This window comes from Callithrix jacchus, chromosome 9, assembly GCF_049354715.1.
Source record: "Callithrix jacchus isolate 240 chromosome 9, calJac240_pri, whole genome shotgun sequence".
Taxonomy (NCBI): Eukaryota; Metazoa; Chordata; class Mammalia; order Primates; family Cebidae; genus Callithrix; species Callithrix jacchus.
This window is the reverse complement of record NC_133510.1, coordinates 2,100,787-2,116,431: the sequence shown is the minus strand read 5'-3', so window position 1 is coordinate 2,116,431 and position 15,645 is coordinate 2,100,787. Positions and strand designations below refer to the sequence as shown.

The following is a 15,645-nucleotide window of genomic DNA, read 5'->3' as shown; positions in this document are numbered from 1 at the left end:
GCTGACCGGCTAGGCCAGGAAGCACAATGGCGAGGTCCTCAGCCCCTGACCCCTGAATCTGACCTTCCCTCCAGCTGAAAGCCGAGCTGGAGGGAAGAGGCAGGGAGGGCCAGTGCCTAAAGTCGGCCCGAGCTGAGTTTATTAGCTGAGGGAGGGCTGGAGGCGGCTGCATTCCGACTCACAGACTGGAACATTTCTGTGATCCGCTGTAATGCACTGGGGGACACTGGGCACATTGCTGAAGTTTGACTCATAGGGACCGGGAGGGGGAAAGAGGGGGGTTGTGGAGGGAGAGGAATGGGAGGAAGAGAGGAAGAGGAGAGGAGGGAAGGAAATCCCTTGAGAAATTTCTTTAAAAAAAGAAAACTTTCAAATCCGCACCACCCCCACACCCTTTTTCTTTTAATAGGAACAAGCTGGACCCTTCCGTTCCCCTCAGCAGGCATGGTGTGTGTGGGGGGGTGCCCGTGGGGGAGGGCTGGGCACTGATTCAAATCAGATCCTGGAACTTTCCTGAGGCAAGTCGTGCTTCTGTGTGTGTGGGTGGTGGGGGGTACGTCTGCGATTCCGTGCATGGGGCATGGGACTCCACCCGTGTCCCACTGAGCCGCGCGTGGCTGCTTGCAGTGTGCGCGCCGGGTCCGCCCCGAAGCCCCGGTGTGTGCCGTGTGGATGGCTGTGCGCCGTGTAAACATGGATGCGAGCTCGTGTACGCCGTGTATGCGGGGTGCGTGCGCCCAGGTAGCCGGTTTCCGGGAACCGTGCGCGGCTCGGGCTCGGGGCCGCGGCCGGCGTTCCGGGTTCGGCGCTGCCTCCCGGGCCGCGCGCTGTCTGCGGCCCGCCCGTTCGCCGCGCGGTGCAGTGTCTGCCGGGTGGCGCGTCCCCGGGCCGCGAGCGCCTGCCCCTCCCTCCCCTCCCCCTTGGCCCGCTCTCAGACTCAGATAAAGCATTTCCTTCCATTGTCATCCTACCCGGCCGGCCGGGCTGCCAGGGCCCTCCCCCTCCCGGCCCCCTCCCTTCCTCTCGCCGTCTCACAGTCGCTCTGCAGCCTCCGGCGACTGGGGGGATGTGAGGCCGGCGCCCCAGCCCCCCGCCCGCCATGAGCCCCCCGCTCTGAGGGCCGCGGCCCCTGGATGCACAGCCCCAGCGCCGGTGAGTACTGGGCGGCCGCTCCCCGCCCCGCCCTGCGCGGCACCCAGCGCCGCCCGCCCCGGCTCGGCCTCCGGCCCCGGCCCCGGCTGCGGCTCCGGCTCGGGCTCCAGCGGCCCCGCGGGCCCAGCCAGCTGCGCCCCCGGCCCGCGCCCTGCCCGCCCGGCTCCTCCGCGCTCTGGCAGGCTCCGGGTCGGAGCTGGTTCCGGGGGCCAGAGGGCTCGGGCCTCCCGCGGGGCGCCTTCATCCGCCGCCCCGGGGCAGCGACAGGCCCGAGGGAGGGAGGTGGAGGCCCCGGCCGCCGGTGCGCGGGCCCCACATCCCATCACCCCCGTTCCCGGGGAGGACGAGCCCAGGGACCGGGGAGGGAGGGACGGCGCGGTGGCCCGGCGAGGGGGCGGTGCTCCGGGGCGGAAGGTTTGGAAGCGCGAGGGCAAAGGGCAGGACCCACTGAGTTGGGGCTGGGCTTTGTGGGGCTGGACATCAGCGCCCCCATCCCGCGGTGCCGGGCAGGGCCCTATTCAGATCCTTCGGCGGGGAAGGAGGTCCCTTGGAGGGATCTCTGGCTGGGAGGTTTCTCCGAGGATGGCCCCCCCCACACGTCCTTGCTCTCCCATCAGGGTAAAGAGACACCTGTGCCCCAGTGAGCTGTGGAGGGCAATGCTGGCAGAGGCGCGGGAAGAGGGGCGCCGCAGGCGTGTGAGGGGTGGGGGGGCAGGATGTGGACCCTGGGGTCTGTTGGTGTTGGGGAGTGTGAGAGCAGGCGGCAAATCTGGCGGATGGACTGGGTTCCCACGACCAGAGTTTGTAGGCCTGTGGGCTGGGAGAGAGCCCTCTGTGGCCTGCAGGCCACCAATGACCCCACCCCCATTGCTTCCCGCTGTGGCTGCCCGTTTGGATCTGACCTCCCCAGCCACGGCTGCTCCTCACTCTTCCTCCCCCGATGGCTGTCCCGCACACCCAAAGGCCTCCCCCTGCATCTGGACACTGGCTGTCTTGCTGCCAACACTCCCTGCCCACTCCCCTAGGCAACATCTGCCTGAGGCCCAGCTCTGCCTGCCACTTTCTAGGGTGAGAACGGGGCATCGGTCCTCAGCGGCCCTGCTGGGAGCTCAAGATGACTTCTCAGCCTGTTTGTTCCCTGGACTTGCATCTGGACCTGTGGGACCTTCCTCAAGACCCCTGTTCAGCCGCAGGGCTGAAGGAGACTGTGACTCAGTTCCCTGCCCTTTAATGGGGTGCTTTTGCGGCTCTTTCCTCCTCCCAGGACTCCATAGGCCGCTAGGCTGCTGCTATCCATGAGTTATTAAGTCATTTTCTTCTCCTCTGCAGTCACTTCTGAGTGAAACTAAGGCACAGAGTATCCCACTGAGTGGTACCCAGCCCAGTGAACCTAGACTGGAGCCAGGTCTTGGATGTATTGGGACTGGTCCCCTGCCTTTAGTCCCCTGATGTCCCTCCTTGCCCAGCAGGACTAGGTTGAGAGGCAAGCTCAGAGCTGCCTCCTGTGTTGCACCTGGAATGGTGTTCTCCAGAGGCCTCTGTGTCCCTTATTGGGTGGGTGTCTCTGTGGCCACCGGGTCTTATACTGGGTTTTGGGGCAGAGAAGTTTGCATGTCTAAGCTGTTCACTCCACTTTGACACTGAAGTTCAGTCTCCCCATCAATAAAATGTGGAGAAGATTCAAGCACACTTCCCAGAGAAGAGCAGGAGAGGCTGGCTATGGAGAGGAGAGCCAAAGGCCAGTGCTATTATCCACCCTCCAGTTTGCTTAGGGATAGTGGACCTCAGCTTTAGTCCTTGGTAGCTTCTGGGCATGGAAGCTGGAACTTGGTCAATTCTGATGTAAAACGCTTGGGCAACTGAGAACGCATGTGTGAGGGGGTAGGGAGTGGGGACCCTCTGGTAGCTGTGGGCATGCTTGCCCAAGAACTTGGAAGACAGAAGCCTGTGGAACCCCACCTCCTGCTTGCCTTCTTTCTCCTGGCCTTTCATTAAGGGCCTGTAATTTTGAAGTTGGCAGGGGCCTGAGAGAAGATGGCCTAAAGCAAGGCCCAGGGTCACCCAGCGAGGGAGCAGCTGGCGGAGCAGGGCGAGAACCAGGCGGAGAACCCGGCCTTCTCAGTCTGCCAGTTCCCATTCTGCTGTCCCTCCCTCCACAGCTTGGCTCTCCCTGGCCTGCCCCTCAGTTAGACCTGGGGCTGGGGCCTCCAGTGGGGTGTGGGGTATTGCTGCAGGCAGGGCCCGAATAAGGCCTGGGGCTGGGGGGGGAGGGCATTTGTCCTCCTGGAGGCTCCCAGGACCCTGCGTTTGTGTTGGATTTGTTCACTAGATGGGGCACTTCCTCTGGGGCAGGAAGCTTTGATTTCCTGTGGTGGTGGTGAGGAGGGGTTGGTAAGGATTAGGAGTGGGGGGCTCAGCTCTGGGCCATCCCTGATGTTTGGAACCACAGAGGGGCAGAGTTTCTGCTTAAGGCTGCTTCTCCCAGTCCTGGGGAGGCAGGAAGGAGAGCCTTGGTGAGGAGGCCCAGGCTGAGGCTGGAGAAGGAGGCTGTGAGAGCAGTGAGCTGGGGGTGGGCAACCCAGCAGGAAGCCTGGTCAGCAGGTGACCCTGCCGGGTATTGTGTTTCCTTGTAATATTTCCCCCTGTTTCTGTGGTAACCTTCCCTGGAGGCCCCAGGCCTTAGGGCTACAGGAAGGTGCCCCCAGACAGCCCTTTCCTTAGAGGCTTGAGTATTAGGAGGAGTCCCTAATACTAGCCACCTCCCTAACCCTTCTGGCTCCCTAGGAGCAGGGCCTGGGAATCTAGGCGAGTGGCCTGAGTGAGGACGGACCTGGGGGCTGGGTGGAGGTCCTTTGGCATCTTCTGGGGGGAAGAGGGAGGGAAAAAGGGGGGCTGGACTTCAGGAAGGGCTCTGAGCAGCTTGAGGGGCTAGCCTAGCCTCTGTCTCCTCCCAGCCCATCTCCACTGCCCTCCTCCAGTCTCCCTCCCCCTACCAGGGAGAGGTGGATAGCCTGCTGCCTGGGGCAAGGGGCAGGGGTGGGGGTGGCAGAGGTGGGAGGGATGTTTTCATCAGTAGAGCATAGCTCCTTTGGTCCTGGACCAGTTCCCAGAGGCAAAATAAATTCAGGACAGTGTCTGTTTAGTGTGGGTCTGCATGAGATGTGTGTGAGCACACACTGGGTGTGCAGTGAGTATCTGCGTGTGTACCCCAGCTGTACCCCGTGTATGTTGATGTGGTGGCTCTGGGCAGTTTGTGTTCCGTGCGGTGGCTCTGTGTTGGGTGTTTTGGGAGTATGCACGCATATAAAACAGACGTGCATCATCTGTATGGTATGCACCTTTGCAGGTTATGGCCCCGTGTGGGGCATATGGAATACGTGGACATGTTTTTGGGGAGTATATACCTGTGCAGGAGTGGTTTTCCTTTTTTTTTGAGATGGAATTTCGTTCTTATTGCCCAGGCTCAAGTGCAGTGGCATGATCTCGGCTCACCTCAACCTCCGTCTCCCAGGTTCAAGCGATTCTCCTGCCTCAGCCTCCTGAGTAGCTGGGATTACAGGCATGTGCCACCATGCCTGGGTAATTTTGTATTTTTAGTAGAGATGGGGTTTCTCCATGTTGGTCAGGCTGGCCTTGGACTTCTGACCTCAGGGGATCCGCCTGCCTCGGCCTCCCAAAGTGCTGGGATTACAGGTGTGAGCTACTGCGCCTGGGCAGGAGTGGCTTTTTAATCGAAGTCCAGATGTCTGCTTATAAAACACCATTTCATTCGGGATTCTCAAATTCGGGTTCCTGGACCATTTGCTTCAGAGTCACCTGGGGGATGTGTTAAAAATAAAGATCCTGGGCCGGGCGAGGTGGCTCACACCTGTAATCCCAGCACTTTGGGAAGCCGAGGCGAGTGGACCACCTGAGGTCATGAGTTGGAGACCAAGCCTGGCCAACATGGTGAAACTCCGTCTCTACTAAAAATACAAAAAATTAGCTGGGCATGGTGGTGTGCTCCTGTAATCCCAGCTATTTGGGAGGCTGAGAGAGGAGAACTGCTTAAACGCAGGAGGCAAGGGTTACAGTGAGCTGAGATCACACCATTGCACTCCAGCCTGGGTAACAGAGCAAGACTCTGTCTTAAAAAAAAAAAAAAGATCCTGGCTGGACATGGTGGCTTTGGGAGACTGAAGTAGGCAGATCACTCGAGGTCAGGAGCCTGGCTAACAAGGTGAAACCCCATCTCTACTAAAAATACAGATTTATCCAGGTGGGGTGGCAGAGGCCTGTAGTCCCAGCTACTTGGGAGGCAGAGGCGGGAGAATCACTTGAGCCCAGGAGGTGGAGGTTGCAGTGAGCTGAGATCATGCAAGCCTGGGCGACAGAGTGAGACTCTGTCTCAAAATTAAAAAAATAATAAAGATCCTCAGGCCCATTCCAGATTGACTAGTCAGAATCTGAGAGGTGGGACCTGGGAATCCAGATTTTAACAGGTGCTTCAGGTGATTCTGGGGCAAAGCTGTATTTGAGGACCACTGCCTTGGGCCAACCTCTTCATTTTTTCTTTTGAGGAAACTGAGACCCACAGAAGATATGTGGTTTTTCTACGGTGACAGGGCCATTAAGAGGAAGGACCAAGAGAAAACTCAAGACTTCTAAGACCTGTCCAGGGCTTAGTGCTCACCCATGCACCCATGTGTGTGTATGCCGATATCCACACTTTGTGATGACGTGGACCCAGTTGGGCTGGTGCTAATTGGGGCTGATCTTTCCCCTGGGGTCTTGGCTTTCCTATTTCCTGATCTGGTTCTTCCTGCTACATTCTGCTTTCTGCTTTTTGGAGAAACCCTGGAACCGCTGAGTGTCAACCCTAAAGGTCAATATTGGCAAGCAGGGAACCATGTTGCTGAGCCAGTCATTCAGCAGTTCGTCCATTCACTAGATGCCGGCTGAGCCTTACAGGCACTGGGTACAGATAGGCAGTGAACACACAGGCAAGTCACAACATCCGACCTCAGGGAACTTCCACTCTCGTGGAGAAGACAAACAGAACAAGTAAGCAAGTAAAGGAATGAGTGTGTGTGACTAGTTCCACACTGCGATAAGCCCTAGGAAGGAAATGAATGGGGCACGGCAATAGAATAACAAGGTGGGACTTCCTTTGATAGGGTGGCCAGGGGAGGCCTGCCTAAGGTGACACGGATGCTGGCTCTCACCTCCCCAGGCTGGAAGGGAACAGTTCGAGCCTCTGGAGCTGTGCTTGGGAACTACCTGGATCCAGGTGGAGGTCCTGGGCTAAGCAATGGCGGAGGGTTGGAGCTGAATTACCAGCCTCTCACTTGGCATGGAAAACAGCAATCTCCTCCCATCAAGTAGCCCCAAAGGTTGGCAGAAGAGAGAACAGAATGGGGAGCTGCAGAAGGCCAAGATCAATGGTTGGGGAGCATACTTTTTTCTCCATGGGGCTGAGTCCAGAGCCCTGTGGCCATACTGAATGAATGCTGAGAAGGAGGCAGGAGCGTCCTCTCCCCAGGAGCTCTCCTGTTTCACCTTCCTCCCACCTCCTTCCCTTCTCTGTCATCTCCCCAGTTGGCGCTCTATGCCAAGTCCCTCCCCTCTGGTCTAGCCTGCTCTCTCTGTGGCCACTGGGATTTATTTACTTGGCTCAGGAATCACCAAAGAGAGAGGGTCAAGGCCTAGAGAGGACCTGGGCCCTGGAAAAGAGGACAGAACCAGAAAGGCAGGCTGGGGTTGGGACCAGAGAGGACAGGGCTTAAGGGAGAGTGGAGGCTGGGACAGGAGAGGTAAACCAGGAAGACCTGAGCCCATATGGCCCTTTGGCTGGGCTCTCCAGAGTCTCTCCTGGGCACTTGGAATCGGCTACTCAAACTGAGGGAGACTCTGAGACCAGAAGGCCAGATGGAGCTGATTCAAGCCACGGGCTCTGCATCAGCTGGGAGGAAATGCCCTTATGTGGTCCACCTGCAGCCCTATGGCTTCACCGCTGTCTCAGGAGGTTAACTCTCACGTTAGCAACTTGAGCTTCAGGTTCCGGCTCTAGGCCAGCAGGCTTCAGCCCCTTTCACCTGTAGCCTCTTCTTCCAGGAAGGTTTTTCTGCAGACTCAGAGCTTCAGGCTACAGGAAGGTGTGCCCTGGCCCTTTCCTTGAAGATGTGAGTGTCAGAGGGGCCCTCACGCCAGGCGGGCTTTCTCACCTGCACACTGCCAAGGCTGTCCTTCCACCCTGGGCCTCTCTGGAGGCTGCTCAGTGCTCCCCCGACTCCAAGCCCTTCCCTGCCCAAGCTCCACAGCCCCCACAGCAGGATGGGGAGGGGACTTCTCGTGAGCAGGGCCCTGGGCTAAGCTCACCATCCTCACCCTGTCTTCACACCACTTCCTTTTTCCTCCATGTTGGCTGCAGGGATTGGACACCCTAGTGGTCAGAAGCTTTAGGCCTATAGGGTCAGCTTCACCCTGGGGATCCTTAGGGGAACTCCATTCCCCTTCAGTTCAGCTTCCTCCCTGCAGGGCTTGTTCCAAGGACCCCTGAGGTGACCCCACCCCAGAAGTCCCATTCCTCTCCACCCCAGCCTCCAGAATGGCAGGAGGAGCGGGGCAGTCTGAGAGTTACAGGTTCGGAAAGAGTCCGGGGTGGGGGAATTCGGCAACTGGGCTGTAACCGTCTTGTTTTGCTTGCCCCACAAACCTGTACGTCCGGGGCGTCCGCTGCGCCCTCCCGGGCGCGTTCAGGTTCTAGAGCTGCTCTCAGAATGACAGGCTGGTGGCACCCGGCTGGGGCGAGGGGTGGAGAGGTGAAGGGGGAGCCCCAGGCAAGGGGGAGCTGAGGGTTAAAAATAGCTGCAGCCTTGTTTCGGTTAGCAAATGTGGAGGCGGGGAGCTGGAGGCGGGGCGGGCGGCGGACGGTGTTTGCCCGCAGCGCAAGGCTGTGCTTCCCCTGGGTCCGGGGAGTGAGTCACGGCGGAGACGCCGAGGAGGCGCTGGCGCAGCACCCACCCCCACGGGGCGAGGGGCTGGGCGCAGGCTTCACCCGGGCTTCCAGCGCTGAAGGAGGTGTGACTGGCCCTTCCAGGCCGCCGGGGCCGCCTCGAGAGGGAGCCAAGGGCGTCGTGTGACAATGGGGAAGAAATGTGCCATTCTGACGCTGGAGACCTGGTTTGAATCCCGGCCGAAAGGTGCGGGATCTTGAGCAAGGATGCTGATGGCCCTGAGACTCGATTTCCTCGTTTCAAGTGGGGCGTTTCTCTCTGCATGTGTAAACACTTGGCGCTTAGAGCGCTCTACAGACGTTAATTATCGCCTTAGACCCTACCGTGTCCCTGGCAAAGCCTGGCCGGAGAGCTTCCTGTAAGGAGCAGAGGGAGGAATGGGATGGCCTCGGCTCGGTTTCTCCTGCAGGGTGGTCGTGGGCGCCTTTCGCTCTGTGCCTCCGCTTCTTCATCTGTAATGTAAAAATAATTACAGTTTCAGCTTCACGGAGTTGCTATAAAGATGAAAGGAGATAGTGTAAATAAAGTTAGCTCGGTGCCTGGTATGAAGTCAGTGCTCACTGAATATTCGTCATTATTATTAATGTTATTGTTCATATTTTCTGAAGGTCAGGGATAGGGAACATTGCAGCATGAAGAACAGAAACTGGGCCTAGCCTCAGTTCACAGAAAAAACCAGGCCAAATCCCTGTTCCAGATTCCTCCACCCATCAGGGCCTGGAACAGCCAGAGCCTGCAGCCAGAAGTCATAGGGTGGACCCCTGCTTCTCTCGTTCACTTCACCTCCCCCAGTCTTACCCAGTGAGGCAGGGTGAGGAGGGACCCCACGGCCTTGATGCCAGCTGGCCCTGGAGAGGGGCTGCTGTGCCAGCTTGGGGAGGGTCTTGGAGGGGCTGCCCCGATGATGGCCCTGATGTGGAGTACCTTGCCAGCATCTGCTGGCCTGACCTTTATTTTAGCCCTTCCCTTGTTGCTCTTATGAAGAACATGAGGCAGAGGAGGGGTGGGCAGGTCAGTGATGTCAGCAGTGAGTATTCCCAGCACAGCGGCTCTGGAAGAGGCATGAGGCATTTCTTTCAGGAAATGATCATTATTCAGCCAGAAGGCATTCATTAAGTCAGTCCTGACTTTGTGCCCAGCCCTGTGCTGGGTCCTTGGTGGGATTCTGGAGAGGCAGAGGACACTAGGTTGTAGAGAACATGGAACCTCGGAGTACAGATGGTTCAGGAAGACACCGGGGCAATGGAAGCCCTGCGGACTGATTCTCACGGAACCCGAGGTCACACTTTAACTTTGCAGCCATGGGCTGTACCATCGTTATGTGTGTCTATGTACATATATGCTGCTTTATTATTACAGAGGCAGTCCATGTGCACTGTGGATACTCAGACAGGACAGACCAGCAAAAACTAAAAAATAAAAAACATCACAGACCTGTCAGTGAGAGACACCGCACACCTTTCCATTTCCTTATGTGTCTTATGTGTTGTAATTTTTACCAAAATGAGATTACTCTGCATATGCTGCTTTTTCAGTCCGTGATTTCCACCTGCCATTATGGTAAATTTTCATTAACTGAATTCTCAGTTGGCCAGAAATTGTCCTTGCGGCTGGTTTGTCCAAATCAGTGCCCAGGACCATTCATCTGTCTGTTGAGTGCCCTCTGAATGCTATAAGCACCCTGGCTGGATTTGTGATCTGGAAATCCTTCAACCCAGGCTCAACCAAGGCTGCAAGAGGGAATCAGGTCACCTGGAGAATCTGTCAACTAGACTTCTGCCGTCTTCAAAAATAACAGGCAAAGCGAGGGGGATTCTAGGGCACCACTGGGATGGGACCTCTGGGATATTTACTTCCACAGATGTTACTGTGGCATCCCTGTGAGTGTCAGCATTCACGGCTTGTGGCTATTCACATACGAGATGCCTCAGTTTGCTCTGCCCGGTTCTTACTGAGTGCAGGCCTGGGTCTCCACTGCGGCTTCCACCTTCCCCTGCCCCAGATCCAGGGATGCTGCTAGGCATGTGGCCTGTGTTCCTAGTCCCTAGCAAGCTGCCTTGAACACAGATGCTCCCTTTTGCACTTGTGGGTGCTTCCAGCCCTTCCACCTTCCCAAGGCCTGCCTGTGGGTGAGGCCTGGGAATGAGAGACAAAGAAAGAAAGAAAGAAAGAGAGAGAGAGACAGAGACCTTTTCCTCCCAAGGGAATTTTCCCCTTCGTGCCCACTCTGAGGGTGACTTGCTCTGGTTGGTTATGCAGCCCGCATTTTGTAGAAGGCTCGACAGTTTCCAGAGAGCTCACGGCGTTTGATCCTCCGTGGCAGCCCTGGGAGGTTTCCTTGTTTAGTATACCCTGCTGGAGGCAGCTAACAGGAAGCACTGTAAAGTGTTTAAATGGTGCACTTTAAAATGGTAAAATGTACATTTAAAAAGCAAGGAAAATAGAAGGTGAAAAAGAAAGTGAGGATGGCGGGGGCGGGGGGAGGGGGGGAGCACAGCATGCTCTGTGGGAACAGACTGGCACTGGGAGCATACCCTAGGACCGCCCTGCGTCTTGCATCCCCTTGCCCCCTTGGTGGCTTCACCTCACCCCCTACTAGGAGGCAGGTGAGTTAGCAGTGCACACCGGTGTACTGATGCTAAGCTTAGGTCTGGAGTCCCAGCAGCCACACTTACCATCTGTATGACCTCAGCAAGTTTCTGAACCTCTCCAAACCTCAGTTTCCTCATCTGCAAAATGAGAATAATAACAGTATCTAGGCTGGGCGTGGTGGTTCACACCCGTAATCCCAGCACTTTGGGAGGCCAAGGTGGGTGGATTGAGTGAGGTCAGGAGTTTGAGACCAGCTTGGCCAACATAGTGAGACCCTGTCTCTACCAAAAATACAAAAATTATCTGGGAGTGGTGGCACGTGCCTGTAATCGCAGCTACTTGGGAGGCTGAGCAGGAGGATCGTTTGAATCTGGGAAGCAGAGGTTGCAGTCAGCCAAGATCATGCCACTGCGCTCCAGTCCGGGTGACAGAGTAAAACCCTGTCTCAAAAATAAAAAATAAACAAATAAACAAAACAGTATCTGCCTTCCAGAGTTATCAGGACTTCCTGAAGTAGTACAATTAAATGCTTAGTGGGGCGGGGTGAGGTGGTTCAAGCCTGTAATCCCAGCACTTTGGGAGGCCATGATGGGTGGATCACCTGAGGTCAGGAGTTCAAGACCAGCCTGGCCAACATGGTAAAACTCCATATCTACTAAAGAAATACAAAAATTAGCCAGGCATGTTGGTAGGTGCCGTAAGCCCAGCTACTTGGGAGGCTGAGGCAAGAGAATCACTTGAACCCGGGAGGCGGAGGTTACAGTGAGCTGAGATCCTGCCACTGCACTCCAGCAAAGGAAAAAACTCTGTCTCAAAAAAAAAGGTTAATGGGTTAATGGGAGGAGGTTGCCCCCCCAAAATGCTTAGGACAGTAGCCAGCACACAGTAAGCATTAACACATAATTGTTGATCATTATTGATATTAATTAATAATTAGAATAATATAACTGTTGTTGATATTGTAACTTAAACATTTCCCTGGCAGTCTTGGGAACGGGCTGCGTGGCCTTGTGAGTGGCACAGGTGAGAAGAGTGAGGAAGGCACATCCCCTTGCTCAGTTTGCAGCTGGCAGTGGCAGAACCAGTGGGCAAAGCAGGTGCGGGGCACACAGAGGGGCAGGGTCTGGCCGAGGAGGCCCCAGGAGCTGGGGCTGACAAGGAGAGCAAGGGAATGACTGTGACACCTCAGAGGGGAGAAGGAGCCGCCCCTAGAGGCAGCCTGGCGGTGACTGTGCTTCCTGTTGGGGCAAACACTGGCCCTTGAGAAAGACTGGCTCACACTGGCTGCTGAGAGGGAGCAGCTGGTCTAAGTTGGGCACAGAGGGGTAGAGGAGAAGGGGAGATATGAAGGCAGAAGCTGGCAGACTTATCCCCATGTTACAGATAGGGCCTCAAATCTTGCCTGCTCAGGATGTTTTGCTTATGATAGGAAAGATGGTGGTTAGACATCGTGGTGAACTTCCTATCTCAGGGATTGGAGACACTGGAGCAGAGGAGTGAGGATGAGTGTTGAACTTATGTCTTTGAGGGCTTTTCGGAACTGGGAAATCATCCTAGGTAGTGTGGATTAGGGGAGCCCACTGGCTCAGGAATTCCCTAAGTGGGCAGGGCAGGGCACGGGCAGGACCGAGGGCTGTGGGTAACAGGAAGTAGATGCAGGCCCTCCAGTCCTGCCACCCCAGGAAGTAGCTATGCCCTCCCTTTCACTATGGACTTGCAGGGCAGGCTGAGTGGTGGCCCGAGAGGTGGCCTAGGAGGTGGACAAGGCTGGGAGGACCTCTGTTTTTCTCTGTCAGAGAGCAGGTGTTCCCAGAGGACCAGGCCCAGAAACCGCCAGCCATACGCAGCTCAGAATGGCTCAGCTCCCTGGCCTCAGGTTCTGCCAGGTCTCCATCCTTGAGGAGAGGACACAGGGTAGAGCAGGGGATCTGGGGTCGGGGACAACAAACCGGGAGGATGCTTTACCGCCCCCAGGGAGCCGAGCTGCCGCTGCCATGGTTACATCTGCTTCCTGTTTGATTCATCTCAAACAGCAGAAGTGGAGGTTGGGGGGGCGACGCTGGCTCCCAGCTCAGGCCACCGCTGCGTGGGGCTGTTTACAACAGTCGCATGTGGGATTCCCAGAAAGAGACTCCAAACCGGACATCCTGCGGCTACAAAATACCCAGGTGTCAAGAGCTAAAAATAGCTACCTCAGGGCCCCAGCTGCCCCGAGGTGGCGGAGAAAGGGGCATGCTCATTGTGGAGGCAGGAGGCCGGCCTTGCCGCCCTTATATCCAGCCTCCTGCTTGGTGCACAGCTGCGGAGCCTGCAGAGCTTCCCTGTCCCCTTGCCTCGGACTGACGGAGGCCTTCGTCTGGGTAGGCAGACATTACGGCTGGCTCACCTGGCAGCTGGCTCCTCTGTCTATACAAAGGAATGGTACGGCTTACCTTGGGACATTCACGAGAGAATCCTAGAGGGACTTCAGAGCTTCTAGAGAAGGGATATGGCAGGGTGCTGAGAGCAGGGGAGATGACGCTGAGGCTCCTCTAAGACCCCAACCCATTGCCAGACCCCTGTTCCAAGCATACAGTCCAAATCTTTGCTTGGTTTCTACGAAGTCAGCAGTTGTTCCAAATGATTCTTTGGGATTGTCTTCACGGGCACCCAAAGATGATGTAGCTTCTGCCCTCTCACCTGCGCAGGGCTGGGGACTGCTGCCGGCATGGGTCTCTTTGGGGCTGTGTGATTTTTCCCCATCTTTCTGCGTGTTTGTCTAGGTCCTGCATGTGTCCTGTGCCGGCTGGCCTGTGGCGAGTGGGAATGCTGGGGAGGAGGGGTGGAGTGTGTTGGTTGAGAACATGGATTCTGAAGCCCAATTGCCTGTGCTCAAGTCTCAGCTCAACCTCTGCCTCTTGTCTGTGACCTCAGACAAGTTATCTAATACTGCCGGGCCTCGGTCAGCTCATTTATCTAATGAGGATAAAACAGTAAAGACCTCAGAGGACTGTAAGTTAGCAAATATAAGGCACTTAGAACAATTTCTGGCGCACTATAAGTTGTTCGCTTAGAAAAGTTCAGGTGGAGGAGAAAGGAAAGAGACTAGTTAGGAGAGAATGAGAATAAGATATGGGGCAGGGAGCTGGGCGCGGTGGCTCGTGCCTGTGAATCCAGGACTTTTGGAGGCTGAGGCGGGCAGATCACTTGAGGTCAGGAGTTCCAGACCAGCCTGGCCAAAATGGCGAAACCCCATCTCTCTTAAAAATACAAAACTTAGCCGGGTGTGGTGGTGAGTGCCTGTAATCCCAGCTCCTCGGGAGGCTGAGGCAGGAGAATTGCTTGAATCCAGGAGGCTGAGATTGCATCACTGCATTCCAGCCTGGGTGACAGAACAAGACTCCATCTCAAAAAAAGAGAGAGAGAGATGGGATGGGACAGGGGCATGCATCCAGGAGAAAATGGTTTGTGGTAGGGGAGGGAGGAGAGTTGGGAGCAGACACTGAAATTTAATACCAGAAAGGAGGCTGCAGACAAGTGCAGGAGGCGAACTACTAAGCACCACCACTGAGGGAGCACCCACCACGTGCTGGGTGCGTCACACCGCGTTGCTAGTCTCAGGTCACCTTTTGGAAGTAGGTATTCTTCTGGTTTTTTTGAGACAGTCTCTCTCTGTCTGTCAGGCTGGAGTGCAGTGGCATGATCTCAGCTCACTGCAACCTTCACCACCTGGGTTCAAGCGATTCTTGTGCCTCAGCCTCCCAAGTAGCTGGGATGACATGCACCCACCACCATGCCTGACTAATTTTTGTATTTTCAGTGGAGATGGGATTTTATTCACATGATGGCCAGGCTGGTTGGTCTCAAACTCGAACTCCTGACCTCAAGTGACCTGCCCGCCTTGGCCTCCCAATGTTCTGGGGTTACAGGTGTGAGCCTGTAAGTAGGTATTCTTAGCTCCTGATTACAGATGGGGCAACTGAGGCAGGTTGCCTACTTGTGTTTCTGGCTTTCCCAGCCAGTCACTGAAGGAGTCGGAGCTTAACCCCATGTGACCACCAAGCCAGCATTTTCTGTGCTTCAGACCTTCAAATCCCTGTTTGCAGCCTGCCAGACTTCATGTGGCAGGGGCTTCCAGCCCACTCTTGGCTTGCTGCTGGGTTCTGGATAAATCTGAGCAAGAAGTGTTCAGTGCCAATCAATGAGCAGTATAGAGAATTTCTGGAAGGGAGACACCCGAAGCTGTGAGACAGGGGGACTTCCAGGGAACTTCTGCGGAGTCTGGGATGAATGGGAGACTCATCCTGACAACTTTTGGGCTCTCTGGATTCTTTTAGTATCTGCAAGTACTGTATGTGTTCAATTGTGTTTAAGACTCCAGGTAGTATTCTGAACTCCCTGAAAGTGAGAACCAGGTTTCATTCATGTTTCCATCTTTTCAACCCGTGGATCAGTGACTTTCCATGGAAGTAGTACCTGCATTTGGGGTCGACCTTTGTGTTTTCCCCGTATTGGTCTGGCTTGGCCTGGCTGGACCGCTGGCTGGCTGGGTGGCTGTGACCTAGCCCCTTCTTGTTCTTTCCTCCTCTGTCAAGTGAGAGTGTTGGTCTGAAAGATCTCTAAAGCCTGGAAGAAGAGCTGATCCTCTGTGCTCAGCCCCCACTCTGTGTCAGGGAGTCCTGGCAACCACAGTGTTCTTTCTCCTGTTTATTTATTCTTGGATCTTCCTGAAGCCAGTTCACTGCCAGCTTTCATCTCTGCCAGCCCCATGGAGAGTCAAGCTTTTTCCAGCCTATGTCAGGGAAAGAGAACCAGAGACAGCAACCTCGGGTGTGAAGGGAGTCAGCCCTAAACCCAGGACTGTGGCCTCCTGCTTTCCTCTTGCTGCTGGGGCCTAGGTCTTCCTGCTGCTTCCTTTTCAGCTAGT

At 55.9% G+C, this 15,645-nt stretch overlaps 1 protein-coding gene across 8 annotated transcripts in view; it reads left to right on the top strand.

The window, feature by feature from the left end:
• The first annotated feature begins 582 nt into the window (after positions 1 to 582).
• The window catches only part of HDAC7 (histone deacetylase 7), a 38,164-nt gene continuing 23,101 nt past the window's right edge, over positions 583 to 15,645 (top strand). For 6 of the 8 annotated variants that reach the window (XM_054237896.2, XM_054237895.2, XM_078338177.1 and 3 more), the window contains exon 1: positions 1,017 to 1,152. In XM_054237896.2, the coding sequence (XP_054093871.1) occupies positions 1,134 to 1,152 (19 nt within the window). In that variant the 5' untranslated portion in view covers positions 1,017 to 1,133. Of the gene's footprint in view, positions 728 to 1,016; positions 1,153 to 15,645 lie in introns of those variants that run through there. The other 2 variants (XM_035255150.3, XM_035255148.3) reach the window with 1 other exon arrangement.